The sequence below is a fragment of the Paramisgurnus dabryanus genome, chromosome 12, assembly GCF_030506205.2.
Source record: "Paramisgurnus dabryanus chromosome 12, PD_genome_1.1, whole genome shotgun sequence".
Classification (NCBI taxonomy): domain Eukaryota; kingdom Metazoa; phylum Chordata; class Actinopteri; order Cypriniformes; family Cobitidae; genus Paramisgurnus; species Paramisgurnus dabryanus.
In genome coordinates, this window is record NC_133348.1 from 24,785,032 (window position 1) to 24,806,772 (window position 21,741).

At 35.6% G+C, this 21,741-nt stretch overlaps 1 protein-coding gene across 1 annotated transcript; it reads right to left on the reverse strand.

Moving 5' to 3' along the window:
- Positions 1-2,144: 2,144 nt before the first annotated feature.
- On the reverse strand, positions 2,145-21,431 carry sirt5 (sirtuin 5). Its single transcript, XM_065257300.1, has 10 exons — positions 21,268-21,431; positions 19,810-19,920; positions 19,302-19,435; positions 17,811-17,882; positions 17,032-17,185; positions 16,791-16,878; positions 16,641-16,694; positions 14,499-14,622; positions 13,785-13,900; positions 2,145-2,381 (listed from the first exon to the last, which is right to left on the reverse strand). Exons 2-10 carry the CDS (start codon positions 19,907-19,909, stop codon positions 2,309-2,311), a joined length of 915 nt encoding a protein of 304 aa, XP_065113372.1. The 5' UTR covers positions 19,910-19,920; positions 21,268-21,431; the 3' UTR covers positions 2,145-2,308.
- Positions 21,432-21,741: the final 310 nt, after the last annotated feature.

The following is a 21,741-nucleotide window of genomic DNA, read 5'->3' on the forward strand; positions in this document are numbered from 1 at the left end:
GAGTTTGTAAATGCAGATATTTAATGTAATATCATGTTGCGGTAATGATAACTTTTGATAATGATAATCTAAAAAAATGTAAATAATTTTATACGAAATATTTTTTAATCCTCTAAATAAAAATGGTTTTAGTAAGTTCAGACCTTAATCTTTTATGTGCAAAACAAAAATTGGCTTCAAGGGCTTTTAAAAAATTATGATGCTGGACACCTTCTAAATCTGGATTTCGTGAGAATCACCCATATAGCGTTAACTAGCACAGCCTATAGCGCTAACTCAGAAGTCAAAACTTTATTTTTAGCATTTTAACAACTTTAAATTAATTACAAAGTAAATACAGTTTTTTATTCTATGGCACCTTTAAGTTCCCCTAACAAATCTTTTTTTACAGTTTAAATACTAATACACTTTGTGTTTAGGTACAAATATATACTTTATTTAAATGTCACAGTGTTTGTATCCTTTTTATCTAAAAGTATGCAGGTAAATCATCTATGAACCTCCACAAACCAATAGACAGGCATCGTAAATGGAGTGGTCTGATCAGAACCTGGATAAAATAGCCGTGTGTGAAACCTCATGACCCTCGATGTACTATTTGGTATCAAAGAGACATGGCCCAGATATTTACTGGCTCATATTGATGTTACCCTCAGTGATTACATCCACCAAAACACATTGACTCAGATCGGGTATGAGCGCTTCACTGCCAACGTTTGTGGAATAGAGTTAAGACTGATGAACACTGACAGGTCATTCCTTTGCTGACATCTTCAGGTCAAGCAGAATGATGGAGGCATTAAACGAGGACTGAAAAATAGCATGAGAACGTACTGTTCTGACATATGTACTGTGTTAGGCAACATCGGTAGGTTTAACCCATGGTTGGGCAAATATTGGACAGAACCATTTGTTAATATTTAGCTTTGTAGATATATTAGATCTCCTTAACTTACAGAGCACAGGGATGGTGGTGACAGCACATGAGGGGACATTGAATTTCAGCAATAAGATGATAAAAAATATCCTTTATTATTTGGATTATTCTCGCAGTTCAGGGCACCCAACCACAGATGATGTCTGGGTCATCAGCTTAATGTAAGAGTTTACCCTCATCCAGTGTCTCCATATCCATCAAGTCTAAGCCTGTGGTAAGTAGAGACCTCCGCCAAAAATTAAATAAAGCCATTATGTGTATGAGGATAGCACATCATCTTTGCACTCGATGATGAAGGAAATGTAGCCAATGCTATGTGGTTATGACTTAGGGCCGGTAACCAGAACTGCTGGAAGTCACACTGACCTAACAGAATAAAATAGATCACAAAGATCTTTACACCCCATCTCCAAATTTCCATCCCCCGACAAGCCCAGACTGGGAAGATGCTCAGATTGGTGTGAAATCGATATTTAATAGGAGTGCGCATGTATGTGTGTGTAGGATTGATGTCGTGCATCTCAAAGGATTTTGGAGGCTAAGCGTATGTCAGGGGAGATATTTATTGTGCATGCACGCGCGTACGTCGTTAAGCTCAGATTGGTGTGAAATTGTGGTTTAATGGACAGGAAATGGTGTGTGTTATTTTTGGAGCAGACCTCTCTCATCGCCTCTGAAAGTAATGAGCCACGACCTCTCCAGGAGACCAAAAGCAAACAGACAAACAGCTATCGGTTGCACACGCCTCAAAACTACACACTCATTTATCATTTACAAACACAGACGTACCCCCCCATCTCGCACATCTAAACACTGTTACCCAAACAGCATTTTTAGTTACAGTGTTGGCCTCTGGATGAATTCGGTTTCCTTTAATGTGCATTTTGTCGCACAATTTTAATGTGAGGAAAAATCTAATTATTTTTTGAATGTTACAGCTCTAATTATTCACAATGAATTCACACAGGTTATGAAGACATCCCTGTTGTAGCAGGAAATGTCAAACACAATGTAGATGATGAGAGAGAGAGAGAGAGAGAGAGAGACCTACATTGGACCTTGGAATAAAATCCTCAAGGTGACCTCATGCCACAGGGCACACCCAGTCACACACCACACACACACAGCCAGTCAAACTCATCTATTGACAGAAAAAATAGACACAAATTCTGCTTCATATGCCAATAAATCCCTCAACAAGACAATGTAAAATTTAATTCTGTGTAATTCTGCCAAATTTCAAAAAACAATTTCAACCAGAAGACAAAAGTGTACATTTTAAAGACCAATCACATGAAAGCACTCCAAATCAATTGCAAAGCATGTTCAAGTTCAGTTAAAGTGCTCAATGCAGTGGGTGTTCATGTCTTCCTAAATGATCTCAGTTTCATGAGGTGCCAGGGCAGGAGGCAGTGTGATGCCACATGGACCTTTAAAGTGATACCTGTTGGTAAAAAAGCAAACACTAAGTTAAATGATGTTTATTATGCAAATTCATGAATCACTTAAATATAAAAGGTGCCCGTCTAGCAAAAAAAGAAATAGTGTTGCGGAGTCAACCCAGTCAAACATTTATTTTTATTTTATTTTAGTGTTTAACCATTTAAAATAACTTACATGTCTCAAGTAATAAATAATAATTTATATTAACAAAAACATTTGAAGAGTTTGGTTCCAAAGTGCAATAAATCCATTTTGACTAATTTTGATAAAAACATGTTTTCTAGTGACCAGATGAAAACCAATATTTTCTGGTACAAACTTTCACATGGTATCTTTAGGTTATAATACCATAAAAAATTTAAATCCATAGTTTGATTTTTTTAAGATTTATTAGAAAAAATTATTATTTTTTCCCAGAATGCAAAAAAGTTTTTTTTCAAAATGCTATAAATCTTTTGAATCAATATATAAATGTGCATTCATCTTTGCCATGTTATATTCATTTAGTTGACTAGTGGTATACACTGATTAAAAAAATAAACATTAATGGCATTAATTAAAACACTTACTTTGCCATATTAAGAACACTGTCATTGCTGCTGTTATAATTGGGACTTAGCCACTGATCTGTTTTGACAGCGATCAGTTGTAAAATGTTTTGGTCCTGCACGATTTTATTTGGCTTAGAGTAAAATAATGGAAAGTTTTTCATAAGATCCCCTTGGGTCAATGTGTTAGCATGACAGAAGCTTGATGCTGTCGGGAGAACAAGCAACAGTAGTTATATGGGACCACCTCTCGTCAAACTTTTATGACCCCCTCCCCCACCCGGTGACAGGTCGTGTTTTATGACCCCTTGACAGATGGCGTTTTATGACCCCATGACAGATGGTGTTTTGACAAGTTGTGTTTTATGACCCTTAACAGATGGTTTTATGACAGTTTGTGTTTTATGACTCCTTAACAGATGGTGTTTTGACAGTTTGTGTTTTATGACTTCTTTGACAGCTCGTGTTTTATGACCCCTTGACAGGGGACGGGGCCATCAATCAAAAGCTGTACAAGCTGTCAACTTTAGACAGAAAGTATTTAATGGTTTTATGACGGTCATTTAGAGTGATTGTTTTTCCTGAGTGTATTTTATGTCAAGACTATGCTGTTATGTTTAATGACGGCTAGTGTGTGACAGCTCGTGTTTTGACATTTGATGTCAGCTCTCACCCTTCCTCACTCCTTTCTCACAAGACCTGCATTCTTTCACAGGGGTGCGTGTTGTAAAGCGATTAAAGATTTCTAAAACTCAATGTTGGTAAAACAATCCCCCATTACGGTGTCAAAAAAGTAAATGTTTATTTTAGATTTAGACAAATCATGAACAATGCTACGATTAAAACATTTGTTTGTAACATCACAAGTTATTTAATGAAATATTCCTTATACGTGTATAGTTTAAGCAATGATCTGAGCCATAACCTTTGGAGCCGGCAATACTATAATCTTTAGACAAAAGTCTAAACTAAATACAATTTTAAACGATTCATGAGTTCCGTGAATCTTTTCATGACCTGCTCTATAGTTTCACACGTATTAAAGATCCGACGGTGCCTGACAAAGCGCCGGGTGAGTGTTCATATATGCCGTTTTAAATTAACCTTAATAAAATGTAAATTTGTCCACTATGGCAAAATATTGGGGGTTTATTTTAGATTTAGGGGTTTCTTTAACCAAGGCTCTGATTAAGACATATGTATACGTGCACCGATTGTATCAGAGAACTTATAGCTGACGTTAATAAACTTTTTAAATGTTTTTAAGACGTCTTCACCTCATTTAGGGTTTTATTTTTAATTAAAGGCTTCTTAAAACATGTGTGATTATGTGTATATTATACAAAGAGTCTTATATTGTCTGCTCTGACAAAAATAAAGTATTATTCTAGATTTAGGTCAATTGACTGCGTGTATCTTATAAATACAACTTGATAATACGTTTGGTTTGTCAAGAGACTTTTTTAAAGTCACGCAAGAATAAAATCTTTTAGTTGTAATTGGTTAACATTAAATATACTATTATCTATTTAACTATAAGATATATTTTTCTGATCAACCTCAAAGTTTTTGATGCTGAGCTTATGACCGTGTGTGATAGATATTTCACAGCAGGGTCGGTTTGTAATCTAGGTAGAGTCTTTTAAAACTGTAGTGGTAAAATGTAATATGGTAACTCTGTCAAAAAAGTAAAAGGTTTATTTTAGATCATAATCTATTTTATGGCAAACATTACTGTATCTAAAAGTTTTTAACAACACAATTTATTTAATGAAATACGCAGTACGTGTATAGCAATGAATTGTACCAAAACCCCCGTAGGTCGACATTTCTTTAGACTAAATCCTATTTATTTTAAACTATATAAAAGCTGATTCGCTTCACGAGATCTGTAAAGCATTTCAAGCAGGGGGTTCTGTTCAAGCCATTAAAGATCGGGGCTCCGGCGTTTACAATAGAACATACACGGATGCGGGGACATATGGGCCATTAAGAAACTTTTAAACGATTAAAAACATATTCATATCATCTTCTGGGTTTTGTTTTAAATTAATGACATCTTAAAACCAACTGGGAATATGTGTTTATTACACAATAAAATGTAATTCTGGCCGCTCTGACAAAATAAGGGTTAATTTTAGATTTAGGGATTTCTTTAACCAAGTCTCTGATTAAAACACGGGAATGCGTGCACCAAAGTTGTCAGATAACGTAGGCTGATGCGCACATATATCTGGTGTTAAGAACCTTTTAAACGTTTTAAGACATTTCACACCCTCTTCTGAGTTGAATTCATTAATGTCATCTAACATACACGTGTGTACATGTGTATTTACGATAAATGTAACACGGTACGTATTGTCAAAATAAAAGGTTTCTTGAACATGTTATTCCAGTGTGTGGTTCTTGTCTTGCGAGTGTTCGACATATTTAGTGATGTGGAAAAAAGGCCCCATTGACAAAAAGTAATAGGTTTATTTTAGATTTCAGGCTTCATTACTCAGATACAGATTAAAGCATGTTATTTCTTATTCGTAATTTAAAGAAACTTAGAAGTTTTAAGACATTTCATCACACATCCTATGATGACTTAAACCCTTGTGTTAGCCCTTAGAGGACAACAAAATGGGTGCAAATATTATTTATCAACATTTGATGTTGTTATAAACCAGGTTGTCACATACGTGACAACAATCATTGCTTTAAAGACAAAACATTTAACAAATTTGACATTTTGTTAAACATGGTTGTGTGCGTCCATAAACACAACAACAGTTAGGACATGGTTCTACATAATATTAAAATCACGGGCTTACGTTAAATAGGTAAACCTTAATTTTTACTAAATAAAATAAAAATAAACTATTTGAACATCTTAACCGATATTAGGTTAGGTTTAAGATGAATTAGTGTCTATAGCTTTACGAATTACATCGTAAAACCCCACAGCGGATATGGTGTGTGCGTGTGTGTGTGTGTGTGTGTGTGTGTGTGTGTGTGTGTGTGTGTGTGTGTGTGTGTGCGTGTGTGTGTGTGTGCGTGTGTGCGTGTGCAATGGCTGTTATCACGTGGTGCGGACCAAACGACCAACGCTGCGGGGGTTGTGAAGCGAAGAATGAGTTCTGTATAGATGAGAAGTTTTTCCTTCTGAACACAGAACCTTTACCAAAAACGTAACCCCGGATTAACACATCACAGAACAATTTGAACAACCGTGTCGGATTCGTACACACCAGAGGTCTGTTTTATGTTTTGCAGAAACTGTGGAAACTTTTGATGCTGCCAAGGTGTCCGAGTTCGCAAACAAACTATCAAACGCAACGCGGCGGAAACAGTGGACACGAGCCTTTTGTTGCTGAGAAGGCGATTGAACTCAGAAACAAACAAGCAAGCAAAGTTGTCTACGAAACTACGGATTCTTGAAAAAGATGGCACAAAGATCATTCGAACGACTACGCAATGGCCAGAAGGGGTATGTGTACGGGACCGACCTTTTTAAAGATATGCTTAAAAAGAACTACAAGCGCGAGATGTCCAATCTACTATGTACTGTGATATACAAAGATGCCAATGTGTGCATGCCTCCAAACTATTGCGAAGCTAACGCCGGTCGTGTAACCAGACTCAAGGAAAAAACAGATGGTGTGAAAAGTATAGATGGCTCTCTCAATAACATGGTACAGACGGTTGTACAGGCCCAAGAGGAACCCAGTGTGATTATTAGAAAGGCCCTAGAGATATTTTATGAATGTGACGAGGCCGAGTTCTACATCATCAATATCATACTTATGTCGGCCTTTGTAATTGACGTATGCATTGATATCCTTGTAAAGAAACGAGAAATTAATGTGTGTGAAATCATAGAAAATGCCGTAGATTTCATGTTTGAAAGGGGTCTTGGATCATGCATGCACTTTCTATGGTATCTAGATAATATCATAACGTTTAATAATGATGATGCCTAAAAACCAATCGTGTGAGCCAGTGGCATATCTTATGCAAGTTTTTACAGTTGTTTTTTAGTTTTACCAAAAGTTTTAATCTGATTTTATTTTTTACTCAACATTATGATTGATAATCCATGTTCGTCAACAAAGGTATACTTTAACAAAAACTACGTTCTAGTAGTTTCAATGTATGGTAACTGTTGTTTTTTCATCATTGATTTTGTATACTGCTTATGTTTTTGTATGTTTTTGTATGTTTTGCTGTACCGATTTGTTTAAGTGTAAACCTTATGCCAGTGACTTTGTAATTGATCTTGTTTCGTTTCTATAGGTTATGTAACATTTGGCAACCTCTTTATCGCTTAAGTTATTGTGCAGTAGCCATTAGATAGCTAATTACTTCAAAAAATAATATCACAGACCCCTTGACAGTTAGTACATCATACATGTTGGTAATCTCTTGAAAATCGTTGCTAGACGATTAAGGGAATGCTTCAACACTGTTTATGTTTTAGAGTTATTTACTAAATCTTTCACAGCTAAGATAGCAAAAATGTTTGAAACTGTAAACTTGTAAAATCATCAGTGGCAACATAATACAGAGTGCTTAGGTTTTTATTTAGTAAGCCTTTTACCATAAACTAGAGAGTCTGTTGTATGCAGCAATGCAATGAAACACACCGTGACTAAACAGTAATGTGTGTTAAAACCTTGTAAATTAAAACGCAACCAACTACAACTTGGTAATGTTTGAAATAGTTTGGTCACATTTAAAACCGGTACCATTAGATTGAAAACATCTATATGGTGGTCAAGGTTGTTTTGCAAATACTTAGATTTAACATTTCGGCATCGATCCTTAGTGTCAGTTCAGGCAGAACAACTTTTGTCATACACATTTGTTTAAAGATTAAGATAAACAGCTTGTGTTTAAAATACGCCAACAAACCTTTGTATGCTATTAAACATTCAGACTTGTGATGTGTTTAGATTTGTGTGTAAGAAACATTACAGCTTACTGTTTTTAAAAATCAGGACCCATATAAAATTATGTTAAAGTTCAAAACTTTTGCGTTGTTTCTCTGCATTCATATAATTTCCAAACAAACAAAAGTAATTGTCACACCCCCACATGATCATGGGAGACACTTAAAAGTAAAATGCTTCATCATTTTGTAAATGTTAAAACGGTGTCATGTTCTCAAGTTTTCTATAAAAATCTAGACTGAAACCGCCCAAACATGTTTAAAACGAAGTAAAACAGTTTGCACATTCTAAAAATGTTGGTACGGTTGATGTGAACGACATAAAATGATGACTTTAAGTCTTTGAATCCATAGGTTTTGAATGTAAATGTATGTTTTGTGAATGCATAGCATGCATACTAACAACATTTGTAGCTAATATTGATAGATCATCGATCTAGTTGAGACTGAAATCGCAATGTGATGTAGACATGTATACTTAAAACGTAAAATCTGTGCATTTCTGTGTGCTTAACTAAAATTTCAGTGCTGAGTTAAACTAAAATAAACAAAAACCTTTCGCTACCTAAAAAGTGAGTGATGAGGTTCTCAGAAAATTAGAGATCCTTGCTGTCAAATGTATTTAGTTTACCGTGGTTTACATTTGATGTGTTGTGTATATGAAACTAAAACTCTGTCAGGATTCGTAGAGACATGAAGTAGATGATCTTTGACTATGTGACAGACATCATGTATCAAAATTAGGATCAGATTGTGCCTGTGCTGTTTTAGCTTCCCATACTAACATTGGTGACTTTATTTTACGCCTCTGAAAGACATGTGATGTAGCCACATGTAATTTCTATTAATCTTTCACGTTTCTCTGTGTGGAGTTGCAAAAACATATGAAGAATGAGCAATGTCACACGTTGTCTGAACAAGATGTTTAAATGTTCTAATGATTGAGCCTAATGGTATCAACACAGACATAAAGACCAGAAATCCTTGTATATTTTTTGTTTTTATGAAATCGGTACAGCAAAACATACAAAAACATAAGCAGTATACAAAATCAATGATGAAAAAACAACAGTTACCATACATTGAAACTACTAGAACGTAGTTTTTGTTAAAGTATACCTTTGTTGACGAACATGGATTATCAATCATAATGTTGAGTAAAAAATAAAATCAGATTAAAACTTTTGGTAAAACTAAAAAACAACTGTAAAAACTTGCATAAGATATGCCACTGGCTCACACGATTGGTTTTTAGGCATCATCATTATTAAACGTTATGATATTATCTAGATACCATAGAAAGTGCATGCATGATCCAAGACCCCTTTCAAACATGAAATCTACGGCATTTTCTATGATTTCACACACATTAATTTCTCGTTTCTTTACAAGGATATCAATGCATACGTCAATTACAAAGGCCGACATAAGTATGATATTGATGATGTAGAACTCGGCCTCGTCACATTCATAAAATATCTCTAGGGCCTTTCTAATAATCACACTGGGTTCCTCTTGGGCCTGTACAACCGTCTGTACCATGTTATTGAGAGAGCCATCTATACTTTTCACACCATCTGTTTTTTCCTTGAGTCTGGTTACACGACCGGCGTTAGCTTCGCAATAGTTTGGAGGCATGCACACATTGGCATCTTTGTATATCACAGTACATAGTAGATTGGACATCTCGCGCTTGTAGTTCTTTTTAAGCATATCTTTAAAAAGGTCGGTCCCGTACACATACCCCTTCTGGCCATTGCGTAGTCGTTCGAATGATCTTTGTGCCATCTTTTTCAAGAATCCGTAGTTTCGTAGACAACTTTGCTTGCTTGTTTGTTTCTGAGTTCAATCGCCTTCTCAGCAACAAAAGGCTCGTGTCCACTGTTTCCGCCGCGTTGCGTTTGATAGTTTGTTTGCGAACTCGGACACCTTGGCAGCATCAAAAGTTTCCACAGTTTCTGCAAAACATAAAACAGACCTCTGGTGTGTACGAATCCGACACGGTTGTTCAAATTGTTCTGTGATGTGTTAATCCGGGGTTACGTTTTTGGTAAAGGTTCTGTGTTCAGAAGGAAAAACTTCTCATCTATACAGAACTCATTCTTCGCTTCACAACCCCCGCAGCGTTGGTCGTTTGGTCCGCACCACGTGATAACAGCCATTGCACACGCACACACGCACACACACACACACACGCACACACACACACACGCACACACGCACGCACGCACACACACACGCACACACGCACGCACACACACACACACACACACACACACACACACACACACACACACACACACACACACACACGCACACACCATATCCGCTGTGGGGTTTTACGATGTAATTCGTAAAGCTATAGACACTAATTCATCTTAAACCTAACCTAATATCGGTTAAGATGTTCAAATAGTTTATTTTTATTTTATTTAGTAAAAATTAAGGTTTACCTATTTAACGTAAGCCCGTGATTTTAATATTATGTAGAACCATGTCCTAACTGTTGTTGTGTTTATGGACGCACACAACCATGTTTAACAAAATGTCAAATTTGTTAAATGTTTTGTCTTTAAAGCAATGATTGTTGTCACGTATGTGACAACCTGGTTTATAACAACATCAAATGTTGATAAATAATATTTGCACCCATTTTGTTGTCCTCTAAGGGCTAACACAAGGGTTTAAGTCATCATAGGATGTGTGATGAAATGTCTTAAAACTTCTAAGTTTCTTTAAATTACGAATAAGAAATAACATGCTTTAATCTGTATCTGAGTAATGAAGCCTGAAATCTAAAATAAACCTATTACTTTTTGTCAATGGGGCCTTTTTTCCACATCACTAAATATGTCGAACACTCGCAAGACAAGAACCACACACTGGAATAACATGTTCAAGAAACCTTTTATTTTGACAATACGTACCGTGTTACATTTATCGTAAATACACATGTACACACGTGTATGTTAGATGACATTAATGAATTCAACTCAGAAGAGGGTGTGAAATGTCTTAAAACGTTTAAAAGGTTCTTAACACCAGATATATGTGCGCATCAGCCTACGTTATCTGACAACTTTGGTGCACGCATTCCCGTGTTTTAATCAGAGACTTGGTTAAAGAAATCCCTAAATCTAAAATTAACCCTTATTTTGTCAGAGCGGCCAGAATTACATTTTATTGTGTAATAAACACATATTCCCAGTTGGTTTTAAGATGTCATTAATTTAAAACAAAACCCAGAAGATGATATGAATATGTTTTTAATCGTTTAAAAGTTTCTTAATGGCCCATATGTCCCCGCATCCGTGTATGTTCTATTGTAAACGCCGGAGCCCCGATCTTTAATGGCTTGAACAGAACCCCCTGCTTGAAATGCTTTACAGATCTCGTGAAGCGAATCAGCTTTTATATAGTTTAAAATAAATAGGATTTAGTCTAAAGAAATGTCGACCTACGGGGGTTTTGGTACAATTCATTGCTATACACGTACTGCGTATTTCATTAAATAAATTGTGTTGTTAAAAACTTTTAGATACAGTAATGTTTGCCATAAAATAGATTATGATCTAAAATAAACCTTTTACTTTTTTGACAGAGTTACCATATTACATTTTACCACTACAGTTTTAAAAGACTCTACCTAGATTACAAACCGACCCTGCTGTGAAATATCTATCACACACGGTCATAAGCTCAGCATCAAAAACTTTGAGGTTGATCAGAAAAATATATCTTATAGTTAAATAGATAATAGTATATTTAATGTTAACCAATTACAACTAAAAGATTTTATTCTTGCGTGACTTTAAAAAAGTCTCTTGACAAACCAAACGTATTATCAAGTTGTATTTATAAGATACACGCAGTCAATTGACCTAAATCTAGAATAATACTTTATTTTTGTCAGAGCAGACAATATAAGACTCTTTGTATAATATACACATAATCACACATGTTTTAAGAAGCCTTTAATTAAAAATAAAACCCTAAATGAGGTGAAGACGTCTTAAAAACATTTAAAAAGTTTATTAACGTCAGCTATAAGTTCTCTGATACAATCGGTGCACGTATACATATGTCTTAATCAGAGCCTTGGTTAAAGAAACCCCTAAATCTAAAATAAACCCCCAATATTTTGCCATAGTGGACAAATTTACATTTTATTAAGGTTAATTTAAAACGGCATATATGAACACTCACCCGGCGCTTTGTCAGGCACCGTCGGATCTTTAATACGTGTGAAACTATAGAGCAGGTCATGAAAAGATTCACGGAACTCATGAATCGTTTAAAATTGTATTTAGTTTAGACTTTTGTCTAAAGATTATAGTATTGCCGGCTCCAAAGGTTATGGCTCAGATCATTGCTTAAACTATACACGTATAAGGAATATTTCATTAAATAACTTGTGATGTTACAAACAAATGTTTTAATCGTAGCATTGTTCATGATTTGTCTAAATCTAAAATAAACATTTACTTTTTTGACACCGTAATGGGGGATTGTTTTACCAACATTGAGTTTTAGAAATCTTTAATCGCTTTACAACACGCACCCCTGTGAAAGAATGCAGGTCTTGTGAGAAAGGAGTGAGGAAGGGTGAGAGCTGACATCAAATGTCAAAACACGAGCTGTCACACACTAGCCGTCATTAAACATAACAGCATAGTCTTGACATAAAATACACTCAGGAAAAACAATCACTCTAAATGACCGTCATAAAACCATTAAATACTTTCTGTCTAAAGTTGACAGCTTGTACAGCTTTTGATTGATGGCCCCGTCCCCTGTCAAGGGGTCATAAAACACGAGCTGTCAAAGAAGTCATAAAACACAAACTGTCAAAACACCATCTGTTAAGGAGTCATAAAACACAAACTGTCATAAAACCATCTGTTAAGGGTCATAAAACACAACTTGTCAAAACACCATCTGTCATGGGGTCATAAAACGCCATCTGTCAAGGGGTCATAAAACACGACCTGTCACCGGGTGGGGGAGGGGGTCATAAAAGTTTGACGAGAGGTGGTCCCATATAACTACTAGCAACAGCCGGCATTTTTCCTTCGCCCAAGTGCCTCTCACGTAAATTATTTGATTTTGATGGCTTACGTTTCTTCCCCGTCACAGATAACCACCACAGGTTTATCAATGCCATTAAAAGTATTATTTAGTTTTTGTTTTTTTGTTGATCATGAAGTACAGAGTAGATGAGGAAAACTAGGTTTCTGTGTGTATTCAAAGCGCCGCCATTATTGTTTACAGTGGTTGGAATGGTGCGCTGTGATTGGTTAAACGGATTTATTGCATTCTGCAGAGAAGGAGGACTGGCATTTATCACGCTTTGGGAAAAAGGGAGAAAATATGACAGAATAACACGGCAAATATCTGATTTTGCGTAAAATTAAGAATTTACTTTTTAATACTGACCAGATACAATACCTTTTTTTAAAATGGCGTTTATTGCGTTTTGGAACCAAACTCTTCAATTGAAGTTGCAAAAAAGTGTGTCTGACATGTTTTCTTGTAATTTATAAAAATAATTATAATCAGACTCTTAATAGATTCGGTCAAATATATATATATATATATATATTTCTGAATGACCAGAATCCGGGATTAAGCATATTTGAAGCGCATTTCATTTAATATCATTATTTCATTTTGATGGGGTGGCGTTAAGCGCCTTTTGCATCTGAGATAATCAATTGTTATATAAAAGAAAAATTCAGAGAGAGAGAGAGAGAGACTTAGAACCGCACACAAACGTGGCCCAAATCAGAAAGCCTTTCAATCTTATAGATGATTTGATGTTTACCACTACAAAAGGCATTTGCCTGACCTGATTTTGCAGAGTGAGAGATGTCCTCATGTGACTAATATGAAGGCAAAGTGTGTGTGTGTTTGTATATCTTACATAAAGCTTTTAGTAGCAGGAGTGCTATCGGTGTTAAATTCAGCTACAGGCACTCCTCTCGCTGCCACCTGAGGAGCGAACATGGCCGCTGGGTAAACTATGGAGGAGGTGCCCACCTACAGACAACAAAACAATGTGACGCACACAGAATTGAGGCGACAGTTTCTTTACGCAAAGCTGTCAAAACACGCAACTGTGTGAAAACTGACAAGACTGGGTTGCGTCATAAATATTTCATGCAGACGCTTATGCTCCTTTTCAAAAACTAGTGAGCTACCTTGCTGTCTATTGCCCTACATAGGCAGCCATCTTAAATGGCAGCATTCCTAATGGTTTCAGGATATCAGAAGTGAATCTCTTATTAAATCCTGCATATTTAAAGTGGACCTTACTTAGATTTTGATTTACTTTGTCCACATTTTCACTTATATTGTTGGAATGCATTCATGAAATATGTGCAATTTTGCACCTAGCCAAAATTAGGTATTTTATGTCGCCATATAACTTCTGCCTAACTAAAGGCTGGAGTATGGCTCCTTTTTATGCATACGCAAGGGTCCACATACACCACTAGATTTTTGTAACCCTGTGTACATTATACGTGAATTTCGCACATGCGCATACTGGAGGATATAGTATGTAGCTCAAAAAACAGACTATAATCCAGACTTAAGAGCATTAGGTAGATGGCTCACAGACACAATTATCACTTACTACTAAGCAGAGATCACACTTGTCCAGCTCCTGCTCCACGCCGGTGAGAATATCAGCATCCAGGGTCTCTCCAAACCAAACCACATGAGGTCTCAGTAAGCCATTACAGCTCTTCCTCTCACATCTACAAACACAGATTACAAAACTAACACCTCTGAACATTAAACTCATGAACATCTGCTGTCCTCTGTTGGAAAAGTGTTACTATTCTCAATCACCTTTCTCTGTAGGGTTTACAATGCAAGTGCTACAGTGAACTATTAAGGGGTCATAACTTCAAGGGATAATTCAACCAAAAATTTAAATTGTGTCAACATTTTCTCATCCTTATGTTGTTCTAAATCTGTACGAATTTGTTTTTTCTGATGAACACAGCACACCATTGATTTCCATAGTATACATTTTTTATAAATATTGTGATAAAAGATGAAGATTTTTTTGATAAATAATAGTAAGCACACAGTTGACGGTAACCATTGAATTCCATCGTATTTTTTGTCCTACTATGGAAGTCAATAGTTACCATCAGCTGTGTGCTTAACGTCATTTATCAAAATATTATCTTTTGTGTTCATCAGAATTTCATACAGATTTTTGGGTGAACAATTTTTTTTACAATGTTTATTATTATAATTTTTCCATAAGCTCAGCTATGTTAAGGTTTCTTGCACACTTTCTTAACTAAATGGGATTACAGTATGTTTAAATACTATTGTATAATAAACTAAAAGTCTGGTTTCCACACATTGATTTGTAGGTGGGGCGGGTGGTCGGGCAGGAGATGTCGGTGGGAGCGAGCAGTCTGGGAGTAAAGTATATTATTAAACACAGTATTATGTTTCTGCAAATCATTTTGAACTACTAAAATTTGGTGCTAAAATCTGATTTAGACCAAGAAACCTCTGAAGATTTCAGCAGGATTGAAACGCCTAAAGTTATACACACAACACACCCCACGCGTGTTTCCTTATTTAACCTTTAACAAATTTGAAACAGCTTTCAGTTACCAATAATGATGTAGTCATCTCATTAAAACATTTTACTGTGTATCCATTCCTCAAAATTCTACATTTTAAAGAGCACCAATGGTCCAAATTCACATTTCCTAAGGTGTGTAAGTGTGTATTAGTACATGTTAACGATATGGAAAAGGAACAAACCCCAAAGTAAACGATGACGCGAGTTATCGTCTCCAACGTAAATCTCTTTTCTTGGACTACAACCAAAACACGGATTGTAGGATTGGTGATGTAGTAAAGACCGACATTATCATAATTCCTCCCGCTTCAGACACACACTCACAGAATGTAAGTTAACTCCTGTTAGCATTGCATTGTGAGCGAATCTTTCAAACATGGTAAGGAGCATCACATTTCTGCCTGACATCAGAGGTATTCAGACCAATCACAACGTACAGATGAAATATGTGCTCTTTAAAACCTTATCACGCTGTACGACATGGATAGTTTAAACTTGGGTACGACAAGCATATAGACTGTATGATGGTGACACCTACTGAATCCTATGCTGTGACGGCTGTGTGTAGGCTGTCTTTGGACGCAAGACCAGAAAAACGGCCGTCTTTGAACCTCTCTCACTGTACAACATTGGACCACCATTTAAGAGCCATGATCACAGAAATCGCCACGATTGTTTCACGATGCAATCTTTCATCTGGGACAGTTAAAAATCATGCAGTGTATCCTGGGCTTTACACACTGAGCCATGCGCACATGAACAAAACTGAGACTAAAAGATCTCGTAAAGACATGTGACGTGTTTTGTAATCGTGCACAGCTTCATACCGGTTCGCAGACATTTTTTGTGCCGAATGTTGATCTGCATTTAAAATCCCGGTCTCAAAGAGCTGAACCATAACTTTGGGAATCACTTATGGGACGTGTTTGCATTCACACAGACAATTTTATGGGCATTTTCTGGGATCAACGTGCTGTGTGAAAGGAGTTTAATTTGCAAACACCCCCTTTTTCAATCTAGTCAATTAGCTAATTTTTCTTGTTAAATAGCCATTTTTCTTATATATAAAATATGTCACAATATGAATGCAATTCATACTTTCCACCTCATGCTGACAAGGTGCAGCAGTTTCATACTCAAATTTATCTCTATTAAAACAAACACCTGGGCAGTTCCTCCACTGGAATTCTGGCGTCCTTAGCACTGGGGTCAGGCTCTCTAAAAATGAAAAAGAAACAATGAACAAGGTGAGAGCAGTCACTTACAGTTTAAATATTTTAAGCGGTGATGGAATAACGGTCGCGTCACTGTTACCCTTTCCCCTCCAGAGCAGGACAGATTGGACTCTTGTGGTTGGCCTTGACTTCTCCACAACTCATGCAACGAGTTTTAAATAAACTACCTATGGGTAGGCAAAAAAAGTGGAATCCATTAAAGAAAATAAACCAAACTAGAGAAATGTATTATACAGAGATATGGGACAACTAAATATATAATCAATGTTTTCATTTCTGTTATCTCAATAGTAAATGCAGTATGATTAAAACTGTCTCACCGTGGATCTCATAAACATTTTTGGAACCAGCACTATGGTGCAGCTCATCAATGTTCTGAGTTATGACCACAACAGAGCGCCCCTGCTGGCGAAGACGGGACTCACACTCTGCTATAGCCAAATGTGCTGGGTTAGGCATTTTGCTGGCCATTACCTGCATTTTGAAAAGAAACAATTTATAAGCATACAACCAAATGATCACACATGATCAGACCGCATAGTAACTTCACTTAAATTTTTATTGAAAGGACAGATCACCCTTTAATGAAAAGAGAACAGTAAACCCCTTGTCTCCTGTTATATAAAATAATGTTTGTAAACACATAAAGGGATGTTAGGCAGAATGTTAATTTCATCTGTTTTCCATACAATAATAGTGGCTTACTGTCTGTCCCTAACATTATCCCTCCCTAGCTTCCATTTTTGTGCTCCACACAGAAACAGAAGTTATTTGGGTTTTGGAACAAAATTATGACAGAGGTTTACCTTTGCGTAAAATATCAGTAAAGTTCCTGTATATAAAATGTCACACAAGAAAATTTAGTAGTGTATAAATAACAAATCTGTTATTTAGGAAAAGCTACTCCCCCTTGTGGTTTCAATACCTCATTTAACCCCAGAAATAAACACTGACATTTCTGAGATTCCTTAATGCAACTGCGTGTCACTGAATACTATGCAAAACATTTAAAAAGTAATAATGTTTTAGGATTATTACAACAAGTGAAGTAGTTAATGAAATAAAGAAGTTAGTCCACTGTCAGTAATGTGTGAGTTACCTCACGTCTGTAATGGTAGAACTCCCAGACTAAAGACGGATCTCGAGAGAATGCTGTAGGCGTGGCCAAATCCTAAGGAAGAAATAAAGAAACAATCCATTCCTTTGGTCAGAGTATACAAATCATATTAAATAACATGGTTTGAATCTCAAACAGTCTTGGTTATGGGCAACTCCATACAAATATCAACTTTATTATGAAGGTTTTAACCATACTAATATATCAGATGGTGGTTTAAATACCAATGCAAAGTCTCTGATGATGAGTTTTTAAAGCATTTTTTCCATAGTTAAGTAAGTGCAGATTTTAAAACTATCATGTCCATAACAGAGAAATGTCACATCCATAACATTCTTTCTTCCTTATAAATATGAAGGGACATATCATAAAAATCTGACTTTTTCCATGTTTAAGTGCTATTATTGGGTCCCCGGTGCTTCTATCAACATGGAAAATGTGAAAAAGATCAACCCAGTAACTTAGTTTTGGTAAACCATTCTCTACAAGCATGTGAAAAAATAGGTCATAGAAATTTGGCTCCCCTTGTGATGTCAGAAGAGGATAATACTGCCCCTTAATCTGCACTATCCAACCACGGCACTGCCATTTATTGCAAAGGTAAGCTAATTTGCATTTAAAAGGACAGTACATTAAAACAGTACATTTTTGCTCACACCTACAAAGTGGAAATTTTAACATGCTATAATAAATTATCTGTGTGGTATTTTGAGCTAAAACTTATACTCTGGGGACACCAAATTTTTATTGTACTTTTTTTTTACTGTGAAATGTCCCCTTTAAAATAAAATACATATTTTATCATTTGAAGCACCCTACCTTCTCTATTTGTTGGGTATATTTGCTTCTGGTGTGTGCATTCTAATTCACAGAATTCCTACAAAGTATGTTGTATCTCAAGAGCTTGTGTCCTTTTTTGTCACATTCATAACGTATATGCATGTTTCCCTCATATAAAATAAAATAACACGAGTATTAGACTGATGTTTTTCTGATGTCTGGACTCTATCATCAGGGGCTTAAGAAAATATAAACAGTTCTGGTTTAGTATATTGGTAATATAATGTATAATGTGTATACAAGTGCATTTTCTACATATTTCAAGTTTTGACCGCAAATGTCACATCCATAATGCTGGAATTGCTCTTAAATAGAACAGGTCACCGAAGCGTAGAGAATAATAAGATACCAGTACTGTATCTTAAGTCAAACACGTTTTCAATTTCATGCAAATGTCAACCTTACCATAAAAATATACAGGTTTTAATCCAACTTGCTTAAATATCAATGCAATGTCTGTTTTTAAGTTATCAAAATGTTTTCAAATTATTTTGCATATGTAAGTGCAGCTTTCAGAATTGTCAATTCCATAACCGAGAAATGTCACATCCATAACATTGTTTCTTTCTCAAAAATGCACATTTATTACGTCCAAATATTGTTTATTTTCAGTCAATTATAAAGCAGTATTACCTGTGCCTGCCATTTTCTCCAGTATCCTCCCTGACCTCTGAAGGTTGGTACTCCACTCTCTGCACTCACTCCAGCCCCAGTAATAATAGCAATGTGCTTTGCTTTAGCAAAATCCTCCCGAAACTTTGTCAAATCTGCAACACACACACATTTGTCACATGTAAGGTGGTCATATTTTAAATACAAATTACAAACCATTAATATCACCATACATAAACAAAACAGCGCACTCCAGTCCATAAAAACAAAAGTTGCTAAAAGCTTCGCTGTCAGGCTGTACTGTATGGTACCATATTTTAGATGCTTTTAGTCTCAAAATAAGTTACAGTTACATTTGTGTTATGTCATAGTTTTGATGAGTTTGCTATTATTCTGTGGAAAAAATATAAGCCTAAATAAAGAATAAGTCTATCCAAACTTTGACTTGTAGTGTAAATCATCCCTCAAAATATTTATATCGATGTACAAGAATGTTGAAAAGAATGTAATAAGTGTGCTGGTAAACTACCAGAGCATGGTCTGGCCATCTCAGGTGCTCTCCAGGTCGATCTTACTGCCAGGCAAAGATGAGAGGCGAGACCCCTACACGCCAACCGTCGCACAATCATTAGCTGCACAGCTACAAAATCAAAAATACAACAAATAATATAAAACAATCACTTAAAACAATTTTACTTACCAGCTGGCATCAACAAATTTAACTATATCACTTGCTACTTGCGAGTAGGTATTTGTTTTGGTGGCCTAGCACCATCTGAAAGATTGTGAAATTTAAGTGTCATATCCTTCTTACATTCATTTTAGGGAAACTGAATAACCTTTCTATATGGAGGAAGTAAATAAATCAATATACCAATTTATTTAACAATTATTTAATAATGAAAAGTTAAATACAGTAATAATTACATTTATCTGTTTATTTTGTCATTTTTAGTAACACTATGATTCGCCATATTCCTAATCTTACTTTACAATAATATTAAAAGGGCCATGGCACAAGACTTTTTTAAGATGCCAATTAAATCTTTGGCATCTCCAGAGCACATATGTGAAGTTTTAGCTCAAAATACCATATAAATAATTTATTATAGCATGTTAAAATTGACACTTTGTAGGTGTGAGCAAAAATGTGCCGTTTTGGGTGTGGTCTTTAAAGTGCAAATGAGCTGATGATAATGCAATCACTGATCACAATCAATTGTGCTTTTCTCTGGACTAAATGGCAGTACTGTGGTTGGATAGTGCAGATTAAGGGGTGGTATTATTATAATAAGAGCTCCTTATGACATCATAAGGAGAGACAAATTTCAACAACCTATTTTTTCATGTGCTTGTAGAGAAGGTTTACCAAAACTAAGTTACTGGGTTGATCTCTATCACATTTTTTAGGTTGATAGAAGCACTGAGGACTCAATTATAGCACTTAAACATGAAAAGTCAGATTTTCATGCCATGGCCCCTTTAATTTACCCTGGCATGTTACTTAATTATGATCATCATCATCATTATTATTATTATTATTATTATTATTATTATTATTATACCAATAATAATACCAATTATGTATGTCTATATAATTTATTTATTCATATTCTTTTTTCCACAGATTTTCTACAAAGATTCCAACTGAGAGATATTGAGGAAAACAACCTCTCATAAAAAATAACTGTTTATCATTACTGTTGCGTTGTAGAAATACTAAAAGAGGAAACATAAAAACATATCTGGCCCTTTAATAACATTTTCAAACTTTTCACAGCTATGTAACGTTTTTAACTTTGCATGCTCTGGGTAAGTTATGCATGTTTACAAGCTAAACTTTCTCTCGTACTATAATACACAAATCGACTCGTTTACACTTTGAAAAACACTTCACATATGGAACATGAGCGGGCGTAACAGTCGCTAGTGTACAAACGTTGATAAAGGTGCGAAACAAATGAAAAGACTCAGTGTGTTTACTTACGTGTTTCGCTGCCTCATACAGTGCGGGTTTAATCCACAACGGTAGAAGATGAATTCTGTATTTTCTTCATCCACTCAGATGCTGTTTTGAGTCATTTTAGGAGTGCAATGTCAACGGCTTTGACAAAATTGCACGTACAACTCGCACAGCTTAAGTAGAAAGAAATTCACGAGAACGAAATATCTACAGTAAGTTAAACATTTATATACTTATTTCCTCAAGGGGGCGCCATGCGGCTCATAATGCTGAAGCTTCCGTTGAGCTGCGTTTCAAATCTCTAAAGAGTTTATAAACAAAGGTAAAAATTTTATGCAGTACTGTAGTGAAGTTTAATTATTTTATTTCCAATTATTAACACCTAACTGACTATAACAATTAAAACAGCAACTAGAACAATTAAAACAGCAATCAAAGTAAAGTAAAATCAATGCATTTCAATGAAGTTACACGGTGGGTCATGGTCGACTGTGATTG